We start from the raw sequence: 27,631 nt of genomic DNA on the forward strand, positions 1-27,631 counted from the left end.
GAAAAGGATATATTTCTAAATAACAGTTAGTTTTGTTGAGTTTCATTGCGATACAAATGGTTACAAGTCAATTTTAGACGTTTAAGTCATTTTTTGAAGGGGGGTTTGTATGGGGGCTAGGGTCAAATATAGGCCGATCCTTACGAAAATCTGCAGTATCATTTATACTTATATAAAACTTATTTGTGCCAATTTTTAGAGAGATAGCAGAGTATTTGACGTAATTGTAGCATAAGAAGTTCAAATCGGGAGGTACGGTTGTATGGGGGCTAGGTGAAATAATGGACCGATTTCAGCCATTTTCAATAGGCTTCGTCTTTGTGCCAAAAAACATGCTTGGTCCAAATTTCATCAAATTATCTTGAAAATTGCGGCCTGTACCTTGCGCACAAGGTTTACATGGACAGCCAACCGGACAGACGGACGGACGGACGGACATGTCTTAATCGACTCAAAAAATGATTCTGAATCGATCGGTATACTTTAAGGTGGGTATTGGACCAATATTTTTGTATGTTACAAACATCAGCACAAACGTATAATACCCTCCCCACTATAGTGGTGTAGGGTATAATTATATCAATAGCGGTGAAATGCAACATAAACATGTTAAATGAGAACTTAAATCTCTTTTTTTTTATAAGGATAGGCCAATTATTTGTGCTACCCCTTACCAAGATCCCCTTCTGAAAATGACATTAAGACTTATTACTGACTCAAAAATGTGTGTATATTAGTAAAATTCTACATAAACATGAATGATTTGATGGTGGGTATATAACATGCGTTTAGTCGGTCAAACAGAAGGTTCCCTTCAGAAAATCACTTAAACACACATTACATGTTACTAAAATACGATATAAATACAAAATTTTACTGAAATATAACTTTTATGCACAGAAATTTAGCTTAAAGAATCTTTTACGATTGGTCTTTAATTGGCCATACTAGGTCCAGCCTTAAAACCGCTTTAACCGTATTTAACTAGTTGCGTTATCAATTTGTGTAGAACAAAATCATATATGTATATAGTCAAACCCATTTATAATAAACAAGTAAGAAATTATAATCGGGCGAGACCAACCATGTGACGTGATTTAGTTGCCATAATAAAGCATTTAAGTTGAATTGTACCTTGCCTCAGATATACATACTTAAGCTATTTATTGTTGAGTAAAATTGTGGACATTTAAGTAAAATTTTGATGTGGGCTTTTTTATGGGCTAGGGTCATATGAGAACCTATTATTTTGGAATTCGTGAGGGTCATCAAGTCTGGTATAGAACTTGGATTTTGCCGCTTTTTGTCGAGATGTGAGTATATTAAACATAATTATGAACTTAAAAGCCCTATTCGGCGGGTTCATTTGTTTACATGTACCGATGTAAACCATTTTTAACAGGCTTCGTCTACGATATCATAATTATCTCCAAAATTGCGACCTGTAGTTCAGTTGTATGGGGGCTAGGTGAAATAATGAACCGATGATAACTATTTCCAATAGGCTTCGTTCTTGGGACAATAGAAGATTATGTATCAAATTTGATTTAACTAATTCAAAATTGCGACCTGTAGTTTTATTATAATGTTTACATGTACGAACGAACGGACATAGCTAAATCGAATCAAAAATGATTCTGTATAAATAGAATATTCTACTTTCGCAATGCAAAAAATTTTCATAATGTTTAATTCAATTTCAAATAGGTAAAAATTTTAATAATTCAAAATTTTCTAAATTCTCTACTCCATTCTAGTGAAATTTTTTCGATGGAGACTCGTGTAGTTTAGGAGTTATTAACCAAAACGTAATTTTAAGCAAGTTTTTTATATAAATTCGTATGAGAAATTAAACAAACAGAAAAAATACACATTAGTATCAGTTAAAATTTATATAGTAAATTACATTGTATCTCATAAACTACTGATCCGATTTAAATTAAATGCGCATGAAAACTATTTAGGAAGATCAGACCTTACGAATGTATATTTTGTCATAACAATATTCAAATAAAAGGTGAAAAACAGCGTGGTAGAAGTGAACTCTTCGACTTCAAAAATTATTCTAATATATTTTCTATAAATGAGATAAAATATAACTGATCATAAACTTTTCGCAATCTATACAATACAGTAAAGCTAGATCCATATTATAATACTAATTAAATTTAAGGGTTTAAGGGATATAATTTAAATAAAAGTTAAGCAATTATTCCCATATTCATAAACAAATATTTATTCTATAAATGATTTATAAATAAAATTTCGTATGAAAATTTTGTTTTATAAACATTTTATAAAATAAAATACTATTTATTAATAAGGGGGTTAAACTGAAATAATTATTCAATTTTATTTATAACTATAAGGAAAATTCAACTTCAGCCAAACCGTTCCTTTTTAATATATTTTTATAATCGAAGTGCTTTCATTTAACACCACGTACCTCACCTTGTATTTTAACAGGGTGATAACAAAGTAAATTTTCAGTAATTCTAAATCGTTTTCAATAACCCAACCCAACGTTTTCAATAACCTAACCAATAATAAATTTTTGGTAATTTCATATATTACTTGGTAATGAGTGTTCATTATCATTCACATTATTTCATTTAGCTGAATAGGTTATTACTGGTTAAGAACAAAACAATTTGGATTTGTTATGGATCAATTGTTTAGGTCGTTCATATAACAAACAGGGGGTTCGTGGGTTGAGCCCTGCTGGATACTGTTTATTTTTTTAATGACATTCATTTATATATTTTTGTAAAAAGCCGTTCTCAAAATTACAAAAAGCAACATGTTAATGGAGCATCGAGTAAGTGGCTGGAGTGAGAAACATAGAAAACAACTGAATGCCTGGGTTCAAATCCCTGAAGAGGAATTTTTTATTTTTTGTTTTCTACATACAAAGGGCCCAAAATAACTAGCTATCACATAAAATATTTGTAGGTTTATTTGTAACTAGTTATTTCGCAAAGTTTTTGTAATCAAATTAGTAACCATTTATTAATTTGTTTAAGGTAGGTACATATTATTTGAACCTCGTCGGACAAAAATAATTAGTTATTCACTCCAAAAGTAATTAGTTTCCAATATTACTTTCTAGATTACTAGGTAATGAAAATTTTTGCTGGGAATTTACTTGTACATTTTATTCTAATTGGTCCTGCAGTTTAAAAAGATAAATAACATTTTCCATATAAATTGAAATTGATTCAACTGTGTATTTTTTCTGTTTGTTTAATTTTTTATAATTGCTTTAAATTAAGTTTTGGTTAATAAATTCTTAACTGCACGAGTCTCATAAAAATTCCATAGAATGGAGAAGAGGCTTTATGTATCCTCGTGCCATGAATTTTTATAATTTTAAACACTAGGCTATTTGACATTGAATTATACACTGTAAAAATTGACTTGTAAATTTTCTATTTACAAGACATTATATCTATACCGTTCTAGACAATTTAAACATAAGTATTTTTAAAATTTTAAAGCGTATAATTTTGGTCTGGAATGGGATTACGATCAAAAATTCATTGATTTGAATAACACTTTCAAATCTTAATATGTATTGTATATTTTATTAAAATCCGAAAATTGCTATTTTCTGTCCGTTTTTATATGGATTCTTCCTTTTATCTAAACATCATTATGCAAAGGGAAATCATGGATGGTGCAAGTTTTCTTAATTTTTGTTGCCTCCTGTTGACGTGAGAATGTTTTAAACAGACAGACGGAATAGCTAATTCGACTCATAATTTCATAAGTTCCAAGTTCTTAAGTTATGGGTGTTACACACGAAATTACAAAATTATATAAACCCTTTATCACCACTGATCGTAGTGGGGGTATAATAAATTCCATTCTGCCCCACAGTGTATCGAAACATTATTTGGAGTCAAATAAGAAATACTTTAATGTCGATTATGATCGGTTTATTTTATTTTTATTATTTTGTTTTTAGTCTTTGTTGTTGAAAGTAATTATTAAAGAAAATAAAAACATTTTTATAAATATTTTCAAAAGATAAAATAATAACATTTCAATTAGTACCTACTACAATTAATTTTAATTCTTACAATAAACTATTACACAAATGGTAATGTTACTCATAATAAGACACTATCCTATACAGGTAAATTTTATTAGCCAACACACAATTGTGATTATATTAGACAGCCTATTTTTTCTTTAATAATTTCAATGAAAAACTTATCCAAGAAAGAAACATTGGTCGAGTGAGGCTTTTATCAAACAAGGATCATTGCAAAAATCTGCGTTTATGATTTTATAAATTATTATATCAAACAGATATGCCCTTTTCTGTGTGTTTTTAGTATACTTACAGTTGAGCATACAACCAACATTTTTATACCCACCATCAAAAAATGATATAACACATCGAAATATTCATAAAATTATATATAACTGTGTCCTTATTAAATTCTTAGACGCTCTAATCATGTCCGTCCGCCTGTCTGTTAAAAATACGATATTATTTCAGTTTGTTTGCTATTCAAAATTCGAAATATCGGTATAAGATTTCACCTACCCCCATATCCTTGGGTCCAGTTAAGTAAATATAAGTATTCTGGGTTTTTATTAAATTCGAAGACAATGTTGCCATGTCCATTTGTTTGTAAGTCTGTCTATTGGAAAAAGAGTCAAAATTGAAATAGCTAGCGAGCTGAAATTTTGATGCAGTTTTTTTTAAATGGGCATTATCGGTCTTTGATTTCGCCTACTTCCCACAAAAGGTCCCCTCGAAAATTACTTTAACGCTCATAACTGGTATATGACCTTAAAATACGAGTACATCTATGAAATTCGACATAAACAAGTTCTACAACATTCTACGAGGATCGCGCCATAATTGTTCTAATAAATGTTAATCTATACGAAAGTATAGATCATTAAATATTAATGTTTATTCCTAAGGCATCATTCCTTTTTGGCAATAATTTGATGGTGGGTATATAAGATTCGACACATCCGAATATAACGCTCTTTCTTGTTAAAACTTAAACTTGGAAATCACTATGGCAACTTTTTTCTTCGACTTCCGTTTAGCCGATCAGCCGTTTAAAAATATCAGTTTTGAGGTATCCACCTACATATACATATTAATATTTTGGATCAATTGGATCAACAAAGGTTACTTTTGTAATTCCAGGTACACCAACAGTTCCTCATTTTTTCCCTGAGACAAACAAAAAACTTATTTTGCAAATTCGCTGAATGTTCAGGCACATAAACAAAAAACTACCTAACCACACATGAAATACTTTATCGACTTCAACTAACACATACATATATTACAGATTTTTTGCTTATTATAAATTACTTAAGATAAAGGCTATCTTTTATTTGAAACTCTGAGTGATTTAAACAATACTTACGTTTAGGGAACACAATATCCAATGCTTAAATTTTTAGCCACAATTTGGGAAATACCCGATATTTACTTATCATTATACTATCCGGTTGGTATTTTATAAAAATTTCCAATACTAAACAAATTTGCCAACAGATGTTACAGAAAACCAATTGACTTGTTGCTTAAGTAAAAACCAATTGTCAACTAAATTTTGTATTCCAAGAAGTGTCATAAAATACCCTCATAAAACTTTTACATTTTTACGTTAAGCATTTTAAGTGAATAAGCAGGTAAAATATTAATCCTCGGCGCAGGAGAAATCCTATACTCCGCGGAGTATATAAGTTGCGAAATGAGTGTCTAAACTGTACAGTTTTAAATTGACAGTGAAAGTGATCAAATCGCGAGTGCAAAAAAATAAAATAAGAAATGTCCTCTAAGGCGAAATCAAATTCTCAAGAAATCTGCCGCATGTCCTGGTTTCTCATAGAAATGGACGAAGGTCAATCGAATGGTGGCAAAATCAATGGACGAATTATATATGGTGTTATACATTCGATAGATATAATAGACAGTGATTCAACATATATGTACATCAATCGTAAAGTGCGTTTTAACTGGAACCATGCTATTATAGAGGGCAGAGTAAAATTGGCCTCCGATGATCGTTACTTCGTCGAACAACAATTCAAAAATTTGTCCAAGAGTAATGAAGATGCCATGAAAAATTTAAGTTTATCGAAACGTTTTCTAGTTCAGTATAACAAAGGTGCCGGCACTATGGTACACGCCATTGTCCATCAAAAGGAAGTTGTTTGGCCAACAGATAATTTTGAAAATTCAAATATAAAAGAAGTTCTAATACGAGATGGTAAAATACAAAGAATGGCCACTGTGTTACATGTCAATGATTCCGATGATTTAATGCAGAAAGAGTTAGATGTTCTAAAATCAAGATGTTTTGATGGGGTAAATTTTTGACTTTTTAATTAAAACAAAATCATATATTTAATATTAAAATTATTTACTCTTAAGGCTTTCAACGATCCAAATGACAACAAAGATATTGAAATGACTCCCTGGCTATTAGTACAATACAGCAATGGACCTTCTAATGTCATCTATACCATTGTACATGTGGCTGCCACTGTTTGGAGATCAACAAACCTTTACCCTAATCTTGTAGTATATTTGTCAGAAAATGATACTGTCTACCAGGCAATAATTCTACGCAAAACAAGGGATCGTAATGAACTAGACACTGAATTACGTAAACTCAAAGAGTCTTGTTTAACATCTAAATTTCCTCTCGCAACATGTGTAAGTAATAATTGAGAATAATTTCTATCACAATATGTTAGTTTTTTATATTTAGTAATGTTTAAACCTTTGCCCTAATATAGTCAATGGTCTTACAGTCAACGACAAAGTTTGCTTTGCCCCCCGTGGATCATCAGAGTTTGTGCGCCAAACCCGTTACTGTGGTGGAACTTAAACGCGATACATTGCAAATAATTAGAAACTAGCATTTAATGGATGAAATTTAATTTAGTATTTAAGAAATTGTCTGACAATAAAAAATTGTATTAGTAGTAGTATAAGAATAAAATTGAAAATATATGCAGAAACCTTTAAAAGGTTTATAAAAATTTATGTTTTTTTTAATATCGTGTTTATAAATACCCTAGCAAAAATAAAACGAAGTACTTGCAAAAGAATAACATATATCACCACTTCGAAAGTAGCACTAAGTGAATTTGTTTACCTTCTATGAACGTGATGTTTGTTGACTTACAAAGAAGCGAAAAGAATCGAAGTTTGTTTAGAATTTATACACTACTTCCTGAGAATGACTTCAGATGAAAAGAATTTGGAATCAAATAAAAAGAAAATCCCTCCCAAGACAAGCCTGTGTTAAAGTCATCACTTCTTCAGGACTTTTTCAATACTTCCATGGAGTAAATTCTACCTTCTTTTCGCTTCTTTGGAAGTTTATTTTTTGCTGGGATGTTGCTAAACCGGGCTCTAATATTGGCCTGAACTTTTCTCCGTGTAAAGAAATGTTTGCTTCTAAAGTTAAAAAATTTTGGTGAAACTTCGAAGTCATCTATCGGACCAATTTAAAACATTGCAGTAATACTTCACGCGTTCCCTGGAACATATATTTGCTTTAAGATGATGTAGTTCATCTATTAAGAACATTCATTATTTATATAAATATACTTATAAAATTTAATTCGATGTCATATTAGATTATATTCATAATGAACATATTTATGAGAGGAAAGAACTCAGCTAGCATTTGAAATATTGTTTAATAATTAATCATTAAACTGTTTTTTTACTATTTTGATGATTGAAAAGTGATCAATAAGTTGCGCGCTAAAAAATGATATGATTGAAAACTGATTTTATGTAAAAGCAATAAAATGTATAGCAATCGGAAATTGATCATGCTGTTGCTTAAAGTGTTACTTTTAACATTTAAATATATTTCAAGCAAGAAGTTCTAAAAAATGACTCAAAAAAGATTCCAAAATGATTCGAAAAAGGATTCAAAAAAGACTCTATTAGAAAAGTTGCAAAAAATGTATGTAGCCTTAAATAAGTTAATATAATTCACATTTTGTTCATAATATTAAATGTATAATTATTTGAGATTCTGTTATCATTTAATTCGATTTTCTGTCAAGGAAATTGAAATTGCATTATTCTAAAATTAAAATAATTTTTTATGATTAATGATCTTCGGTGACTAATGAAAAATAATAACTCAGAAAAGCTCAAAGTGACCAAAATATGATTCGAAAATTACTATCAAACCATATTTCGACTTACAAATGACTCAAAATAGATACAAAATTGAGTCGGAAATGATTAGAAGTGCGGCTTATAAAAAAACTCATTTAGAAAAATCGAGGGTAGTGCGCCATTTTCTCCCGACGAATATATCATTTCTGATTAGAAAACCAGCGCAAAAATTATAATTTTAATTGTGCAAAAGACTCGAATGTTATCAAAAATTTAAAAAATGTCAGTAAAGTCAGAAAAGGGCCAGAAGTTTATTCACATACATTGATAACCACCCAATATTTCGAGAAGGTATTGAAAGTAAACTCAAATGATTATCTTAGATACGTGGAAACTAAGTGCCGGTAGAGGTTAAAATTCATTACCATAGTGATCTTAAAAACTAATTTTAACGTTGCTATAAAAGCTGATCTTTAGCCTATTTATACCCTACAATACTATAGTGGGGAGGGTATTATACGTTTGTGCTGACGTTTGTAACATACAAAAATATTGGTCCAATACCCACCTTAAAGTATACCGATCGATTCAGAATCATTTTTTGAGTCTATTAAGACATGTCCGTCCGTCCGTCCGTCTGTCCGACTGGCTGGCTGTCCATGTAAACCTTGTGTGCAAGGTACAGGCCGCAATTTTCAAGATATTTTGATGAAATTTGGACCAAGCTTGTTTTCTTGCACAGGGACTATTGAGAATGGTTGAAATCGGTCCATTATTTCACCTAGCCCCCATACAACCGTACCTCCCGATTTGTACTTGTTATGCCATAATTTCAAATATTCTACTATCTCTCTAAAAATTGGCACAAATAAGTTTTATATAAGTATAAATGAGACTGCATATTTTCGTAAGCATCGGCAATTATTTGACCCTAGCTCCCATACAAACCCCCTTCAAAAAAGTCTTAAACGTCTAAAATTGACTTGTAACCATTTATATCGCAATGAAAGTCAACAAACCTAACTATTATTTAAAAATATATCCTTTTCCCAAATTTATAGAGGACGGCCCATATTTGACCTGTATAAAGCCTCATTTAGAAGTTTTAGTTTTTTATCAATAAATTGTTTAAATATTTTGGAATATTCAATATAAAAGTTTCTTTATAAAAAATAAAAAATTTAAAAATACACTCATGGTGTAGGGTATTATAGGCCGACCATATAATGCCCGACTATTTTTTCCTACTTGTTTTGATGTAATGATTCTCTGATTGACTCTATATACTAGGACCGTCTAGAAAAATCAAATCTCAACCTGTTCTATAAGAAAAAATTACGTATAAAAAAATTTAAATTAGAAAACGGCAACGCAAAAAATATAATTTCATTTCTTTTTTTGGAAATTAGCAATCAATTTTAATCGAAAAAAACAATAGTACTAATTGTTTTAATTTTAACAACTAGATATCTACAGTGTAAACTAACTAGTAGTTAATTTTACCAAAGGTGTAAATTGACATGTATTTCATATCAGTATATATGGATTAAAATTACCAAATATTTTTACATCAAAGGTAACTATGCACAGATATTTACATATTTGTTGAAATTACGGGCATACGTCTGTATTTTCCTGCCCTGCAAAAATAATTGCTATCATACTTTACAAACTACATCTTAATTACATCTAAAAATGCGATTACATATTATTAACTTTTATTAACCAAATATTTCCTTACAAATGAAACCCCAGTTAAAAGTGAGAAAATGGAGAAAAAAGTCATTACAAATAACATATTTGAAGTACATCACGGTTTGTTGAAAAACCAATGAAATTTAAGCGTGTCATTAAAAGAATGTGTTTTATTTTTCACATCCAAATATCGGGTTATTTTTCATCTGACTGTTAGCAAAAAAATATATTTTTAAGAATTTCTTATAACTCCATTCAATTACCTTTGTTATACTTCATTAAATTACAGATACAAATTTTGTTCTAAGAACACCGGCATTGGAAAAAATAGACGAACAATCCGAGAAAAGCACATCATCTATAGAAACTGAAAATTGTGAATTAAAGTCCATACAACCTATAACGAACATTTATCGCCTAGAAGGAGGCTGGAGTTTGGTTAACCGAGGAAGTAATAAGAAAAAGCCAAATAGTGTAAATGAATTCAATTCTACAAATGATAATGGGTAAGTTTGAAAAGAAATTCTTAAACAAAACTTTAGTAATAAGTTAAAAATTTCCTTTAAGGCGATTAACAGATGAAGCTGAAAATAATCCTATAGATAGGGAAGACACATGGGAAAACAGGGAAGAAGATTTAGGTCAGATAGAGTCTCCTAATACAACTACAAAAACTAAAAATGAAAATATCAAAGGGTCAGAAAAAGAAAGTAAAACTTACACAGATAATAACACTGATGAAACTACAGAAGCAAGTGTGCACAATGAAGTAGAAGAAATTATAAATAAGGAAGATATTAATGAAAATCTTGAAATAAATCAGCCAACTGCTTTCGCAGCAGAAACGACTTTGGCTAAAAATAATGCAACGAAGCACAATTTGGAAGCTGAACTAAATCTTGGAATAAATCAACGAATTACTTTTGAAGGAGTAACGACTTTGGCTACAAATAATCCAACAAATCGCAATTTGGAATCTGAACTAAAGAGTACATCTGCTAAAGAATTGATAACAGCATCCTTTATTACAAATGTACTTGACGAAGTGATACCAATTTCAGAAAAAACAATCTTGTTATCTTCCTCTAAAAAATGTCAAGTAAAAGATTTGATTCCAATTTGTGGAAATGTTAATAAAAAACACAGTCAGTGCGATTTGCTTGATATAAATTCAACCGATGCTGAACTAGCATCCGAATTATTTTGCATATTACCTGACGACAAAGAAACTTGTAAACGGATTGAGGAATTAGAAAAACAAATAGAGCATTTGCGTCATGATCTTAAAGATCTTCAGAATGAACTAATACCATTAGATGATCTAGCTAAATTTAATGTTCTTTCCAGACAGTTTAATGAAGTTAGTGCTCTCTTAACAGATTTAAAATTAAATTGTTTAAAATTGCAAAATATTGAATTGGAAAGTATACATCAGGAGATGGCACAATGTTCTCAACAAAATAATCAACAAGAAATGGATCTGTCATTCTATGACTGTGCGGACGAATATTTTTATCCATCTAAGAATTTGGAACAAAATTGTAATTGTGTTGTATATCAGAAATCGTATTATTTACCCACTGAAACTGAACAAACTGAACATGATCCATATTATGGAAGACCCAATTATCAGAGTTTAGAAGGTTTTGAATATTCTCAAACTAATGTTTGCTTTTGCCAACGCTGTCAATTATATAGAAATGCCTACACCGATCAAATATATTCTTCTGCAACACAAGGATCAAAACGACACAATCATAACAAGAGATCTTCAAGATTTGAAAGTGAGAAATATGATTGTACTGATTGTAGCACGTCTTCAGATAATTCTATACAAAGTACAAGTCCAAAACCTAAAAAACGATTTGTTAACGAATCAATACAACTGAGTTCGATTCCATTATTTAAACAACATAAACAAAGCAATAATAAGCAAATATCTGAACGCGGAGATAATCAATCTATAAGAAAATCGTATAGCCCTAAAACTAGCTATTCAGCTGGTAAAGAAGTATTATCCAATCTATTATCTAATGCTAAAGAAAGTTCTCAAATCAATAATATTTCAGTTTCAAGTTTGGAATGGCCTATAATAACAGGAAACTTATGCAAAGCAATTTGGAGAATTATTGGCAATATAAAAAGTAAAAATATTGCTTTAGCTGTATTTTTGGAATCAAATAATTTGTACTACATTAATGTCTCTATTACACAGACGGGTCAGTGTTTAGGTTGTCTTTACACCAATGAAACGGCATTTCAAGCGGCGAAGAAGAAAAAATTCTTTGATAATTTTTTGACATTTTTTGTTTTGAATTCTGTGAATACTATGGAACAAAGAGATACAATTTTGGGTCATTCTTTTGAATTTATAAATACATGTGATTAAAATATTTGTGTGACAATGTGAGATTTTGTGATATGTTAAATTATTAAAAAAAAAGGAAAAATGTTTGTAAAAATGGTGTTATTTTTGAACATCAAATTAAAAAATGTTAAATAAAACTATAAAAAAATTTACAAATATATTTTTATAAAATTGATCTCTTTCCGATTTATGAAATTTTTATACTATATTAGAATATTACAAAAATATCAGAACTACACCCATTTTAATGTATACTTAACAATCACGCAGTGGTTGAAATTCATAATCTGGGGCCACTATTCTCCAAAATATTTAAAACAATGCTACCATCAGTAGTGATAGAGGTTTCTAGATACAAGTTCGTCCTTCAGTGTGCAACACCAGGAAATATTCATCCAACATAGTTGTATATATGAAATTCTGAGTCAATTTAGATATGTCCGTCTGTCAGTTATGATTAAAACTACCTCGAAATCACCCTACAAATTTGTTCCGAATCGGTCCATAATTGGTCATGGTTCTTATACAAATCCGTAAATCACTTGAACGCATATATTTCATTGAATGCTGCAGTTATCGGAATAAAATTCGGATCGGATCGTTATTCGTCATAGCACTTATAAAAGGTCCATTTCTGAAATTTACTTAAACGCACATATTTCATTGATTAATGAAGCTATTGTAATAAAATTCGATACAAAAATGTTTCGATTTTATATGAACCATTCTACGAACTTCTTTCCGAATCGCTTTTTAATTAGTCATGGCTCTCATATAAGGTCCACTTTCGTAAATCACAAAAACGCATACATTTCATTGAATTATAAAATTATCGAGATAAAATTCGATTTGAATATGTCTTGTGTTTATATGAATCATCACCATCAGTAGTGATAAAGGGTATATATAACTTTGTCATTTCGTGTGTAACACCATACAAAATATTCTGGGTCCTTTTCAAATTCTGAGTCGATTTAGCTATAAACGTCTGACTGTCTGTGTTTAACACTCTCAAGTAAAAACTAAGCTAAGTAAATTAATAAAATGTTCACTATTGCCCTAGGTAGTTTATTATTGAAAATGGGCAAAATCGGATTACATCGGAAAAAGTAATGAATCAAAATTTAAAGTAACACCGACAAATTTACGCATTTTTTAATTTTCACAAAAACTGTGCAACAGAATTCCATAAAAATCTACTCTACACTATTATATTACTTTTTTGTACAAAAAAGTGTAAAATTTTCTCATATCGGTCCACAACTTCCAGTACAAAGTACTCTCAAGAAATACACTTAAACCCATATAACTCATTTCCAAATAATGCTATCCATACACAATTTTGCACAAATATTACTTTAATATACAGATTTTTAACGATCATACATAAGTGCTCTTAATTCCCATACAAGGATCACTGTAACACACATACAGCAAAGGAAATTATTAAATAGCTAAAGCATATTTTAGGGAGCTGTTAAAATATAAAACAAAATAGTGTTTGTGATGTTCTATAAATTTTGCATTTTTAACATATTTAAGCTATTTAAATCTTAGGGTTTTTCTATTCAAAAACATTAGAAAACTATTATTATACAAGTATTTTATTACAAAACTATATACAAAACTATGAATAAAATCCTTAATATAAAAGTATAAATGAGCAAATTTTTAATTTATAAGCAAAGGAAGCCGAGGTCCTCCTATCATTGCCGTATTAAATGTTTTCCTTATGTTCATAACGGAGCTTTCGTTGCGCTGGACAGTTTCGCTTTCGTTTGTTTGACTTCCTCAAGTTTTCATCGCTTTATAAAAAGTATACAAGTCTTAGATTCAAATTTAACCTTATTACCTCATAAATGTAGAGTGTCCTAGTGTGATTAATGCTCCATTTCGTGTCCATGGATGTTTTACATTTTTTGCCCAGAAAACAAATTTTTACTTTTAATTTATAGTTTGATAGATAATATGTAGGATTCGACATAGCCGAACCCTTATTTGTTTATTTTCAAAATTTTTTTTATTTTCAAAAATTTAAATTGACACTAGAATTTTTTTAAAAGCAGAAAAAAATTAAAAAAAAATCAATATTTTCATTACACAACTTCTTCGGAAGAAGATCTTCAAAAACACAAATAGTAACATTATTGATAAATTAGTATAAGAAAACTATAATTCAATGCAAGATGTTAGAGAAGATGAAGCTATCAAACTAAAACCTGCTACCAATTTTAATACCACTCAATCTACATCGAATTACAAAATTCCAGAACAAAATGAAACCTATGCCCGTATTCAGAGAGTAAGAGTAAAAAATTTAGAACAACAAGTTTATTTGATGCATAGGGAGTTGCAAAGAATTCGGGAAAGAATGTTGCCACAAAAAGATCTAATCAGATTAAATAATATTTTGGATAGACTTAAAGAACTTAATTTGGTTTTAACAGATCTGAAAAATCACTTTAACAAAGTGCAACAAACTACTTTAAATCAAAAAGAAGAAAAAATTGCGTATAGAAATGGTACTTCGTCGAATAGAATGTATTCAGCACAACAAAGAAGTTTAGAACATACAATTAATAATACACAACATGTTGAGCAAAGTGAAAATCTAGTGGGTGCAAATGAAGTGGAACATGCCAGTGATGCTAAGTATGTAAAATATTACCCAAGGCAAAATGCCGGATACGATCAGGAAGACTTTTCGAAAACAACTATGAAGCAAGAAAATAATTCTAAGCAAAACAAAATAAATGAAGGTTCCATACGTGAACACAATTACGAATTGAATGAACCTTTTAAAACTTGCAAACAACTTATGGATGAAATAAAACCACCGGGCAGCATTTTGGGAAATTATTTAATGAGATTACAAGATTTTCGAACTGATCCGGAATTGAGACGTAAAAGATGGGAGAAAAAACAACAAGAAAAATTGCAACAACTAGAAAATCGAAAGAAATTTAGAGAATCTTTTGAGAATAAAGGAACTTCAACAGAGGGAATTGAGCAGAACAACGCTAATTATTCTAACTCTACCCTACAAAACTCATCTGAACAGCAAAGGGATGTTATAAAAAGCAGAATAGAAATCTCCTTTAACAGACCAACTAGTGAAACTGATTCGGGTTTAGCTTCAGATTTGCCGCTTATCAGACATGATCTTTCGGATGTAGTGTACGAGATCATAAACGATATTGATCGAGATTCTATAGCTTTAACTATTGTCCTTGAGAACGACAATGTTTATCATATTAGTGTTTCGTTAATTACCAGTGGCCATTCATTGTCCTGTTTTCTTGCCACCGAAGAAGCCATACAAGAGGCTAAAGAACAACATTTATTTCGAGAGATATTAACATTTTTTGTAGTCAATGCTGAAAATTCCGATACACAAAAGGATCGTATTTTGGGACATTCATTTGAGTTTATTAAATTCGATGTTAATCAATAATTGTTTGCTTTTACAATTGTGAAATACATATTTCTTTTATAAGAAATGTACATAAAATAAGGCCTTTTATCTGTTTTCTGTTGTTATACTGTTTGCATATTTTATATTTGAAACCATAAAATCAATTCGTTACTTCCTTTCATCCGTATTTTGTGACATATGGTCCACCAACTGTTATTTTTGTTGAAAACACTTTACATGTTTAAATCTAAAATATTTGTTGATTTGAAACTCAGCAATATTTTTCATGTATTTTTTTTCATCAAATGTATGTAACAGTATTACATTTACTGTTTGATACTATACATGGATTTTTAGTGATTGCATTTTATATGTGCATATATGTATATCGTTTTTGCATATGAAAAAGCCTTAAATACAATTTTTATTTAAACTAAAACTAAGCACAATAATGTCCAGAATTTAGGATAACCCATAATCAAAATTAAATTCTCTTTTTGTGTAAAATCTTCATTTCCGATCCTCTCAAAAATCTCATAATTTGATTTCTGTTAAAGTTCATCTGGGTTATCAAGACTAGCATAGAACTTGGTTTGCAGCTTTTTGTCGAGATACGAGTATATTAAACATAATTATGAACTTGAAAGACCTATTTAGCGGGTTCAGTTCTATGGGGCCTAGGTTAAATAATGGACCTATGTTAACTATTTTCAATAAGCTTTGACTACAGTACCATTAAAGATCATTTGCCAAATTTCATTGAATTATCTCCAAAATTGCGACCTGTAGTTTGATTACAAGGTTTACAAGCTCTATTCGGGGGTTCAGTTGTATGGGGGCTATGTGAAATAATGGTCCGATGTGAATCATTTTCAATAGGCTTCGTTTGCGGTATAAAAGAAGATCATGTACAAAATTTGATTCAATTATCTTCAAAATTGCGGCCTGTAGTTTGATTAAAAGGTTTACATGGACAGACGGACGGACAGACAGACGTACATAGCTAAATCGATTCAGAAAATTATTCTGAGCCGATTGTATACTTTAAGGTGGGTATAGGACCAATATTATTGTGCGTCACAAACAGCAGTACAAACCCAATATATCCTCCCCACTTATGTGAACGTAAACCTCTTAACTAAATTTTATGAGGATCGGTGATTATATATAAGAATGTAACACTCTTACTTGTTGTTCTTATATCCACTATCAAAAAGATGGGGGAATATTGATTTTGTCGTCCCGTTTGTAGCGCATCAAAATATTGATTATAGACCCACAAAAGTATATATTCTGGGTCCTAATTAAATTCTAAGGCGATCTAGCCATGTCTGTCTGCCCGTACGTCTGTCTGTTGAAAGTACGATAGAGTCCGAAAGAAAGGAGCTAGAAGTTTTAAAATTTAAACAGATATTACTTATATTTGTTTGGTATTGAAAATGGTCAATATCTGTTCACGTTTACGTATAGCCCTCATATAAGAGGCCTCCCGAAAACAGAATTTCATTGCTATATTCGGATTTTTAAAACCTGGTTTTAAAAATCCGAATATAGCAATGAAATTCTACAGAAAATTTTATTAGCATCGATTTATAATTGACCCTTCCCCTCATATATGGTCCCCTAGAAAAATGACTTTAACACCCATTGCTGGCTTCAAAATATTTTATATTTTATATACAAACCGTATTAAAATTAAAAAAACTATATATCTTCATAATAGTTTCGTTTTCAAAACTCCATTAGCTATTGACGAAATAGTCCATCTTTATCAAAAACAGATTTTATGCAGACCATAATTGAACCCAAAATTTTTTTAACGACCATTACTATGTAAAAAAATACAAGTATAGCGATAAAATTCAATAAGCAAGTTTCTTACGAGTCACAAGTTAAGTTTTTCGAGTATCGGACCACTATTTACTGTACTGCCTCTTCAGAAAATAACTTTAACGTTCATTACTTAACTTGAAAATACAGTAAAATCTCTAAAAATCTTTATACTGAAGTTTATAATAATCGGTCCATAATGGTAGACTGATTCTTTATATTCTTTAAATACTCTATAGTAAACTCATTTATACAGATTTTTGTGTTAAACGGACCTTATTTGACCCATGCCAATCCTTCTTGATATTAAACATTTGACTCAAAACTTTTCTAAATATCATAAAACATAAGTTAGTCCTTTTTCGCATTTTAAGCTAAATGTTTGTTAAAATATGTATGTATATATTTATTTGCTATTTATGTAATATCTATTTATGCATCGACTATCTAAAATAATATATTCAGGAAAAAATAGAAGTCATGTGAACTATTTATGTGTATCTATTATACATTTTGTTGATGATGCGGATTTTGTGGTAAAATGAAAAGTGTGTAATGTCTATAAGTGCAATAAAATAAACATTTTATAGTAAACTAAACATTAGCCAAATATATGTGGTTTCCATACAATATCAACACATGTTTTAATTTCTAAAATGTAGCAGTGATGCCAGCGAAATTAGTAAGTGTGTTACGAAATTGTTATTATTGAAAAGCAAAAGCGTTTCAAGGCTCAAAATATTATAAACTAGAATTTGAAAAACAAAATTTGAGAAAACAAACTTATAATTATTTGAGTTCTGATGTTGTGAATTCGATAATTTTTGACAGACATACAAAATTGAACTATGTTGAAAATCTTAAAAATACTGTATTCATATAATGGCTTGTACTTACATAACCACATACTCATCAATGACTACTACTTACCGTCTTCATTACACTATAAAATAACTAAGCAATGGTGTTGTAAACGAACGAATAAGAAGCTCAAGTTCGAATTAAGTTTGAGCAACTTTCTGTTCTTAAAACAAAACTATTTTTTACTTCTAACTTGAAACTACTTATATACATAAATAGTGATTTGTAAACAAGGGTGGCCTCCAAATTTATCACGGTGTTAAACAAAATATAAAGCGGACTCTTCTGGGTCACTATGTTGTGTTACAGTCAAAACTCTGAAAGAATTCATTCCCGACTTCTTTATATGAAATTGAGTTATATTTTAAAGAATTAACAATTCTTCAAACTCATTCATAGAATATTTTATGTTTTCTAAACCATAATGAATATGAAGGAAACTTCAATATGAGTTGGTCTATTATTATACCATACACCACTATAGTGGGGAGGATATTATACGTTTGTGCTGATATTTCTAACATATAAAAATATTGATCCAAACCCACCTTAAAATATACCGATCGATTCAGAATCATTTTTTGAGTGGATTAAGACATGTTCATCCGTCCGTTTGTCCGGCTGTCTATGTAAACCTTGTGCGCAAGGTACATGCCGCAATTTTCAAGATAATGGTTGAAAATGGTTGAAATCGGTCCATTATTTCACCTAGCTCCCATACAACCGTAGCTCCCGATTTGAACTTTTTATGCCATAATTACGTCAAATATTCTATTATCTCTCTAAAAATAGGCACAAATAAGATTTATATAAGTATAAATGAAACTGCAGATTTTCGTAAGGATCGGCCCCCATACAAACCCCCCTTCAAAAAATGTCTTAAATGTCTAAAGTAACTTTTATTTAAAAATATATCCTTTCCCCAAATTTACCAAGGATCGGCCCACATTTGACCAATATATATTTTGGAATTATGGTAATATTCAACATAAAAGTTTTTTATAAAAAGTAAAAATTTTAAAAATATACTCATGGTGTAGGGTATTATACGGTCGGTCAAGCCCGACTATACTTTCCTACTTGTTTTTAATTTAATAATTCGTTTCCAATAGAAAATGGTTAAACAACATTATAAATTGTGATGGCAACTCTAAAGTTTTCTAATTTTTCGTTTTCTGTACTTTCTCTTAAATATAAAACATAATTAAATATTAGGCTGGTTCTTCATAATTAAAATTTATATATAATTTAACTAATATAATGATTTTTGATTTCATTTAAATAATAAACTATGTAATTGATTTCAATTATGGGTTCCAATAAAAATGCAAGTATGATCATATATATACAACAAAAATTTTAATTTTAAGAACACATCTAGTGCCAGCATTTAATTGAAATATGTTACGTGTATGTTATCAAAAATTAGTATTTATTTCAGTGTATTGATAAAAACTAATATGTGCATGAAATAGTATGTATGTTAAATACATGGTTTATTTAAATTTTGAAAATTACTAAAATAATTTACTTGTCTGCTTGGGAAGTTTTTAAGCCGCAAAATAAAATTTATATTCATTTGTGTTAAAAAGAAGAGAAATGTCTATTCATTAAATAAAATTAAACAATGCAAATGTATTTATATTTAAAATATTAAAAGGCATACGTAGAGAGTGATAAAGGGAAGCATTTATAAATAAATATAAGACTTTAAATCTAGTGAAACTTTGTTTTATTTTTTGAAAATCTGCGGTCAACCTAGCATTTTTGTTGCTAAATTTCAGCAAGGATACCATAAAAAGGCATCTTCTTTAATACTACGCATTTCGCTGAAATTCTGCTCGATAAATAAAATTCATTATCTAATAACCATGATGTCCAATAACATTTAGGCGCGTACTTGAAGCATTTCGCTGAAATTCTGCTCGATAAATAAAATTCATCATCTAATAACCATGATGTCCAATAACATTTAGGCGCGTACTTGAAGCATGACACCTATAAGTCGAAGTGCTTGAAAACCTTACATGACTACCTTATTATAACCATAAGGTGAGCTGTTAGGCGACTCACCACCGCTTCTTTAAGTGCTTTACCCATACGTAGATGACAATTTTTGTAGACTACCGACCATTGTACAATCACTTTACTCTAGCATAATAGCATAATATAATTCCTGATTGCTGTTCCTTTAAATTAATTCGTAAATGCAGAATCATCACTTTAACTTACAACCTTGAATAAAAATCCATAATATAAGTCAAAGTTCGTGCTAACAAAGGTAGTTTAGAGGGCAGAGTTTCGCACTTGACTTGGGTTATTGTAGATGTGATGGCTGTAGCTTAAAAACAAAATCTGGAGAACACATAAGCATTGGAAATGAGTTGGTGATAAATTTGTATAATACATGACGATTGTAGGGTTATACGGATCTTCTACTGCTCGTATACATAAAGTGAGTGTGTCGGATGTTGTTTTCTATGGGTGAGTTGAATAAATCAGCAGTTTGCTGGGGTGGATGATAATCGATAAAAAATGTTTTGTACATTGAAATTTTCCTTCATTGTCCTGGTATGTTCAGGGAAAACTTTGTTCATACCAGATTCACCACATTGTGTTTTCTGTGTATAAGAACAAAGTACCCGATCTACCGAATATGTCTTCAGGTGCTTTTGTAGACTCAACGGAGGACATTCTATCTGCGTAGTTGTATGTAATATTTTTTGATCTGAGAAGATAAGCAACGGTCATAGATTAGAAAGATATGTAGAGTACTTGAGAAAAGTGCCTGTACATGGACCGCTAAAACTATGTGCAAAAATTGCACGTGTAAGATACACAAAGAGATAATGTGATGGCCTTCCTCCACGATGATCTTTTTCAACCACAGTCTGAGCATTTGCCAGCATTCTCCGTCCTAGAGCTATCTAACCTTTTGCCATAGAAGTCACGTTGGGGAAGGACAGGTATCATGAGCAAGCTTAATTTAACCCCGACAAAGGAAAACCTTATATGTCGCCAAACCATACTACTAAGATGGCTCTGTTGTTTCAGCAACAGCACCAAGGGAATGTAATTAGTAGTCCGAAACACGGATCATTTTTATTGACAAGTCCTAATTCAGTGGACACAAAGACACATGATTTAGAGTAAACTCCATTTGGCAAAACGTTGTGAGATGGTGCAAGGTCGTCACTGACCTGTCTTTATTTTATCGGCGATTTTCCTTCATGGTTATGGCTGTTGGAGTAATATCTATTTAGTTATATTCATGAAAATTATATTTCGCTTTTAACAAAGCACCCCTTCCTGTGGATAGACAGGACACTATCCTGCAGGCGATGGAGTTTTTTATTATTTTCATTTTTGATTTTCAACGCCAACGTTTCTTTTTGTATGGAAATTTTGAAAATTGCTTATTTATATTCAATCCTTAATAGAGGTGTAGTATTTGAATTTAATAGATAAAAACTAAGAATGTTATATTCGCCTTAAATGTATATACCTCAAATAAAAACGTAAGGATTTGTGTTGTAAAATGATACAATGACAATAAACCGACTTTTTCTAAGAGGAACTGTATGAGGCGTAGATAAGCCAGTTACATGTAAAAGCGATTTTTATAGATTTCGGTTATGATCAAAATATTTTGTTGTAAAATTTTATGGCGTTATTTTCTGAAAGAAACCTTACAGGGCTAGAGTTATAATAGAACAGATCAATAATGTCAATTTTGGAACACGTGTTTAATCCAACACCATTCTTCCCTTAAGGTAAGTATGGCTCTAAACACTTCTATCAAAATCCGTATGACTATATGTAGAATAATGTTCAATGCCACTAAAGTATAATAATGTTAAATGCATCTTAAGAGCTAATAAAGAAGATATACTGGAACTATTGTTATTTGATCGCATGGATAGTAAACTCATATTAATTACTACTAGGGATGGAAAATGTTCCCTTGTTTTCGCAGTTGGTCTCCAATTTTTGAAAATTTAAATTATTTTTTAAATATATTACGACAATTTTAATGCAATTAAAAAAAACTTTTACAAATATTTTTTTTATACAAAGTATTTATTTTTTCCATAATAAATTTTTGGTTTTACTGTTATAAGTTTCAAAGCTTTTTTCATAATAATATATATTTTTTATTTTGGTTTATGTGTTGTATGTATGTGTTATTATTTATTTATAACATTTATTTAATATAGTTAATTTATAAATTTTTGACACAGACATATTAAATTCATACAATAAAAATTGTTTAATGGCATTTTTATTTTTGTTATTTTATATCATTTTTAAATAATTTTTTTTTATATTTTCTACACCATTTTCAATTTTATTTCAAAATTTAATTTTCAATTAAATAATATTTAAGAAAATTTTAATTATATTAAAAAAAATCTATTTATATTTCAGAAAATTCTAGAAATATCTAATTAGATATCAAAAGAGTCTATTTATATTTCAAAAATCTCTAATGCTTCAGAAATTTCTGAATGAAAAACTCTAAAATACAATTAAAAATGTCTGAAATATGGTTAGAAGTATCTTAAATTTAATTGAAAAATTCTAAAGTACAATTTGAAATGGTGTAGTTAGATTTATTAAAATTTTCCATATAATTTCATTCATATTTTGATTTTATTTTTTTAAGATTTATTTTATTTAATATATCTAGTTTTAGTAAAAATGATGACTAAATTTTATATTTAATTTTGTATAACCTCAAAAGTTGTATAAAAAGTTATTGACATTTTGTTGTTTAAACATAATAAAAATAATATTTTATTGAGTTCTGGAATGTTTACAAATTTTTATTAAATTGGCACATTAAATTTTTGTTATTTGAAAAGCATTGACTATGAAGAACCAATTTTAATAACTAAGTATTTATTCAAATAACAACTTATTAATTTTTGCAAAAATATATTTCTCAGGTGGTTTTTTTTTATTAAACTTTATTATTTTGTTTTAATGGTTAAAGAAATATGTTTGCTTTTTATTGTATATTTGGCTTTTTTAGTTTTAAATATTTCTAAAGTTTCAAAATTTAATTTGGTTTATTTTCTTTCTAAATATTTTATAATAATTAATACACATACATTTTTTATCTTTTTGGACTGTGTGAATATATTTTTATTATTATTTTTTTTAAATAATTTTTAATTTTACATACATTTAACACTTTATTTAATTTTCTATATATATTTAATTTTGTTTTAATTTTTTTATAATAATTTTAAAGCACTTTTATTAAAAATTCATATTGTAATTAATTTCAAAGAAAAAAGTACACTTGGGTTAAGAATATGGAAAAACTAAAGAATTTGGAAACCTTTTCTAAAAGCAGCAATTTTTAAAAATAAATTTAACATATAAGTTATAGTAAGATTAACGATAAAAAATAAATCTTAAACAAATTATAAAAAATTTACAACTTTTCAAATACACATTCGCTACAATTTATTTTTTCTAAGCATAGTGGCGCTACCAGAAACCATAACTTTTCCTACCCACCATCAAGAAAGGTGGGAAGTATATAAGTCTTATATGATCAAAATTCTCTCTACTTTTATAAAGATCGGGCCATAGTTGATCCTACCTTTCATTTATAGTCCTAAACAAATACTTTAACGGCCATTACAAAAACAAAATCGATTTTAGCGCTGAAATTCGAAATAAGTATATTTCTTACAAGTAATATTATCCTACCAAATTTTATGAAGATCGGTCCAATTTATTAGAATCGGTCAATAATTGACCCTATTACTGGATTAAAAATGCGATTATAGCTATGAAGTTCAATGCATAGAAGTTCAAATAGTATTTAATTTTACCCCTCGGGAGCATGTTACTTTGATGAAAGACTCCATCTTGGTGTTATTACAATCCCTGGGAAAGAGGTGCTATAGTCTGCCGAAACTATTAACTGATGATGTCGTTTCACTTCTCGTATGCTTGGTTGAAACATGATGGATGAAAGGTATTATATACAAGTGATACCATAAATTTTCCTTTCTTGTCTATATATGTTTAAAGAAAACTTTGTTCATACCAAATTTTTCACCGTGTGTTCTCTTCGGCTTATTTGATGGATTCTTACACCGGCATGTAAGAAGCACAAAGGGGCGGTGGTGAGTTGTGTAATTCTAATGGACCAATTACACATTAAAAGTAGTTTTAATTGCCAAACTTCTGTAACAAATAATTGTAATTTGTGATTGTTAAATTACTTTAGATTAGTCTATTAGATTAGTCTATACTAGTTCAGTAATTCTTCAATTACTTTCACTTTGTTTAATTACTCTTACTTTGTATTTTTTCTTTATAGTTACATGTAATAGTAATTGAAATAAACCCTTATTTACAATTACAAGTAATTGTAATTGGTAAATTTCAATTTAATGTTATTGTAATTGTCAACCAGACATTGTAATTGGTTAACTGTCAAAAGATTGATAACAAGTCATTGGGTTAGTTACACATTACAATTAATTGTAAAACTTTAATTACATACAACTTTTAAAGACAATAACAAAATAATTGTAATTTGTTATTGCTTAATTACACATTACAAGTAATTGTAATTGAAACACGAATGAATTATTTTATGTCATCATTACCCCTCAAGGCAACTAATTACTTATATCTAGACTAGTTTATTGACTAATGAGGCTAGGTAAAAGAGCTATATTATACAATTTTGTAATTTGACTTAATATCCATAATCCGAACTGAACTCTTGGAACTTTAATAAGGAACAAGAAAGGAACTAAAAAGATTTTTAACCAAAATTCTAAAATTTATATAAGCAACTTATGTTTCTATCATTAATATATTCTTTTTCATTATTTTCCCATTACATTTTTATTTGACTTTTATTAACTAAAATAGAATAATTGCAGTTGGTCGGGTAGATGCTGGTTTCCTTTCTGGCCACTTACATTGTATGCACTTGTAGAAATATTAATTGGACTCTCGACTATGTATAAGCACTTTCGTAGACATAAAACAAAGAAAAAAGAAGCATAATTTGAAAATAATAGTATTTGTAACTAAAACTCTATTTTAAGTAGTGATGAGAGGAGAGAAAGAGCAGAAATAAAACTTATAACAAAACTATACAATATACCAGAAGCTAAAATATGTATTTTGGTTTTCTTTTACTTTTTAAAGGAGGGATACAAAAAATTTCCAAAAGCCACAACACTTTCATGAACTCACAAGTGTTCCACATTCAAAGTACTTGCCAACGGTGGCAAGTTAATGAAAGTGCTGAAAAGACCAAATGTAAGATCTTGACTTAAAATTAAGGCTATTAAGGCAAAACATAAAATATGAGTAAGGGCAGCAACATTTGAAGATGCAGATGTTTGTGGTATAAATTGAGTGCGGAATTTTTCAACTTTTGTCCAATCACTTAAACCAGCCACATTACGTGATGCTGCTCGCACCAAATAGGTTGTGTTTGCCTCCAAATTGTTAAGCAGAAATGTTGCTCCTAAAATAAACCAAACACACGGGGGAAACAAAAACAAATACATCACAATCAATCACAATCACAACACTTTACATTGATACTTAGTGACTACTTACCACTTTCATAATTGAAATCTTTACGTTTGGCATTCAACCACTTTCCAGAATCCTTTTTAAATTCCATTTCACTCATATACTCAATACGATAACCGTTCACCTCCATCTGAGGTTTAATGTTATTGGGACGTGTTACGGCCAGTTCTATATCGAAGGTGTGTGAGTTAAGTCCCCTCAATTGTATGGGATGTGGTGTGGGTGGTTTAACGCCACGCTTCAATGTGAAATGACGTTCAATGCTGCCCAAATGATTTTTGACTTTACATTTGTAGAAACTGAAAACACTTTCGTCGCCCGCCTTAATCTGCAGTATGGAGATGTAATTATCGTTTTCAATTGTAAAATGTTTATCGTTGTGTATTTGCTTTTTATTGCGATACCAAGTAAAATTGCCTGGTGGCTCTGCTACAGCTTCACATCTTAATGCAGTCGTACCATTCAAGTAGGCATAATAGTCCTTTTTATCATCGTGATGAGTCCACATGGGTTTGTCTGCATAATTGGAAAAAAGATAAAGAAAGTTATATAAAACAATGAAAGAAAAAAATTGTATAAAAGAAAAATTAATGCATTTTCTTTGCTGTCTGTATGAGCTTTCCGATAATGAGAAGTATGTACATTTGATTTTTGGAAGCAAATATAGACATACATAACTGATGAAATTGTTTTGGAATAGTGAAATGTGAACCCTTTTTCGCCCAAAACTTTATTAGCATCGATGGTAATTTTGACACACAATGCAAATTTTTATATAATAAAAGTAAAATTGTTGGATAAAATGGGTGGTTAAAGACTTTAAGGTATTTTCAGTTCTGTTCAATAACATTGTACTTGTGAGTGAATATACGTTTTGTCCTGACGATTGTAATGCACTGAACTATTGATTTGCCTTAAGGTAAAGGATTAGATTATTTTTTGTCTGGATGCTTGGGTGGTTGTCCATATAGACCTATTGAACATGGTGCATATATTCAAATTATTTATCTATAGACAACAAATGGTTCAAGTCTATTGAAATGGTTTATTTTACCTAACCTCCGTACGAAGTTCCTTTCAGAATATACTTAGTTTGAGCATTTTAATGTGAACAAGTAAATTGATAAATTTAGACTATGTGTGTAAGTATATTTTACAAAATATTTTTTATTTATTTTCAACTTTTTTAGATATCCCCCTTATTTAGAAACAAAGCTTTATTTTATTAAAGCTTATGAATAGGTCGTTAATATGCACCAGCAGTAAGCTACTTTTTTACCCATTTAACTTTTTAATTTGAGGATAATAGAATAGTTGTCAATAGAAAGAACAAATTTTATCCAAATATAATCATATATGGTATTAAGTGATTTTCAGAAGAGAACCTTATATGGGAACTAAACAAAATTAAATGATTTATATATACAAAATAACAATTTATGTTGAATTTTATCCCAATGACTTTATAATTCAATGAAATTTATCATAAGAAAAATAATTTCAAAAGAGGCGAAAAAAAAGTAGAATTTTCTCCATAGAAATACTAAAAAAGTTCTAAAGAAGTGATGATTTAAACACAGGCTTGTTATAGGAGGTGTCCAAAGTTGGACAATATTTTTTATTTTTTTTTATTATTAATTGAATTTTATTTTAATTTGAATTTTTATATTTATTGTTTTTACTATAAGATTATTTGCATTTAAGATAAATTGAATTATTATGAATTATTAAATGAACTGTATTATCT

The 27,631-nt window shown here is 29.5% G+C and overlaps 2 protein-coding genes across 2 annotated transcripts in view; one reads left to right on the forward strand and one right to left on the reverse strand.

Moving 5' to 3' along the window:
• LOC124419462 overlaps positions 1-15,775 on the forward strand; it is a 35,198-nt gene extending 19,423 nt beyond the window's left edge. Inside the window, exons 3-6 of the mRNA XM_046949073.1 lie at positions 10,116-10,332; positions 10,394-12,214; positions 12,528-12,538; positions 14,360-15,775. Of these exons, the coding sequence (XP_046805029.1) occupies positions 10,116-10,332; positions 10,394-12,214; positions 12,528-12,538; positions 14,360-15,648 (3,338 nt within the window). The 3' untranslated portion in view covers positions 15,649-15,775. The remainder of the gene's footprint in view (positions 1-10,115; positions 10,333-10,393; positions 12,215-12,527; positions 12,539-14,359) is intronic.
• Positions 15,776-23,488: 7,713 nt separating this feature from the next.
• LOC111690808 (limbic system-associated membrane protein) overlaps positions 23,489-27,631 on the reverse strand; it is a 388,549-nt gene continuing 384,406 nt past the window's right edge. Inside the window, exons 6-7 of the mRNA XM_046953363.1 lie at positions 25,909-26,400; positions 23,489-25,813 (exon numbers count right to left, since the gene is read on the reverse strand). Of these exons, the coding sequence (XP_046809319.1) occupies positions 25,533-25,813; positions 25,909-26,400 (773 nt within the window). The 3' untranslated portion in view covers positions 23,489-25,532. The remainder of the gene's footprint in view (positions 25,814-25,908; positions 26,401-27,631) is intronic.

Source organism: Lucilia cuprina, chromosome 2 (genome assembly GCF_022045245.1).
Source record: "Lucilia cuprina isolate Lc7/37 chromosome 2, ASM2204524v1, whole genome shotgun sequence".
NCBI classification, from domain to species: domain Eukaryota; kingdom Metazoa; phylum Arthropoda; class Insecta; order Diptera; family Calliphoridae; genus Lucilia; species Lucilia cuprina.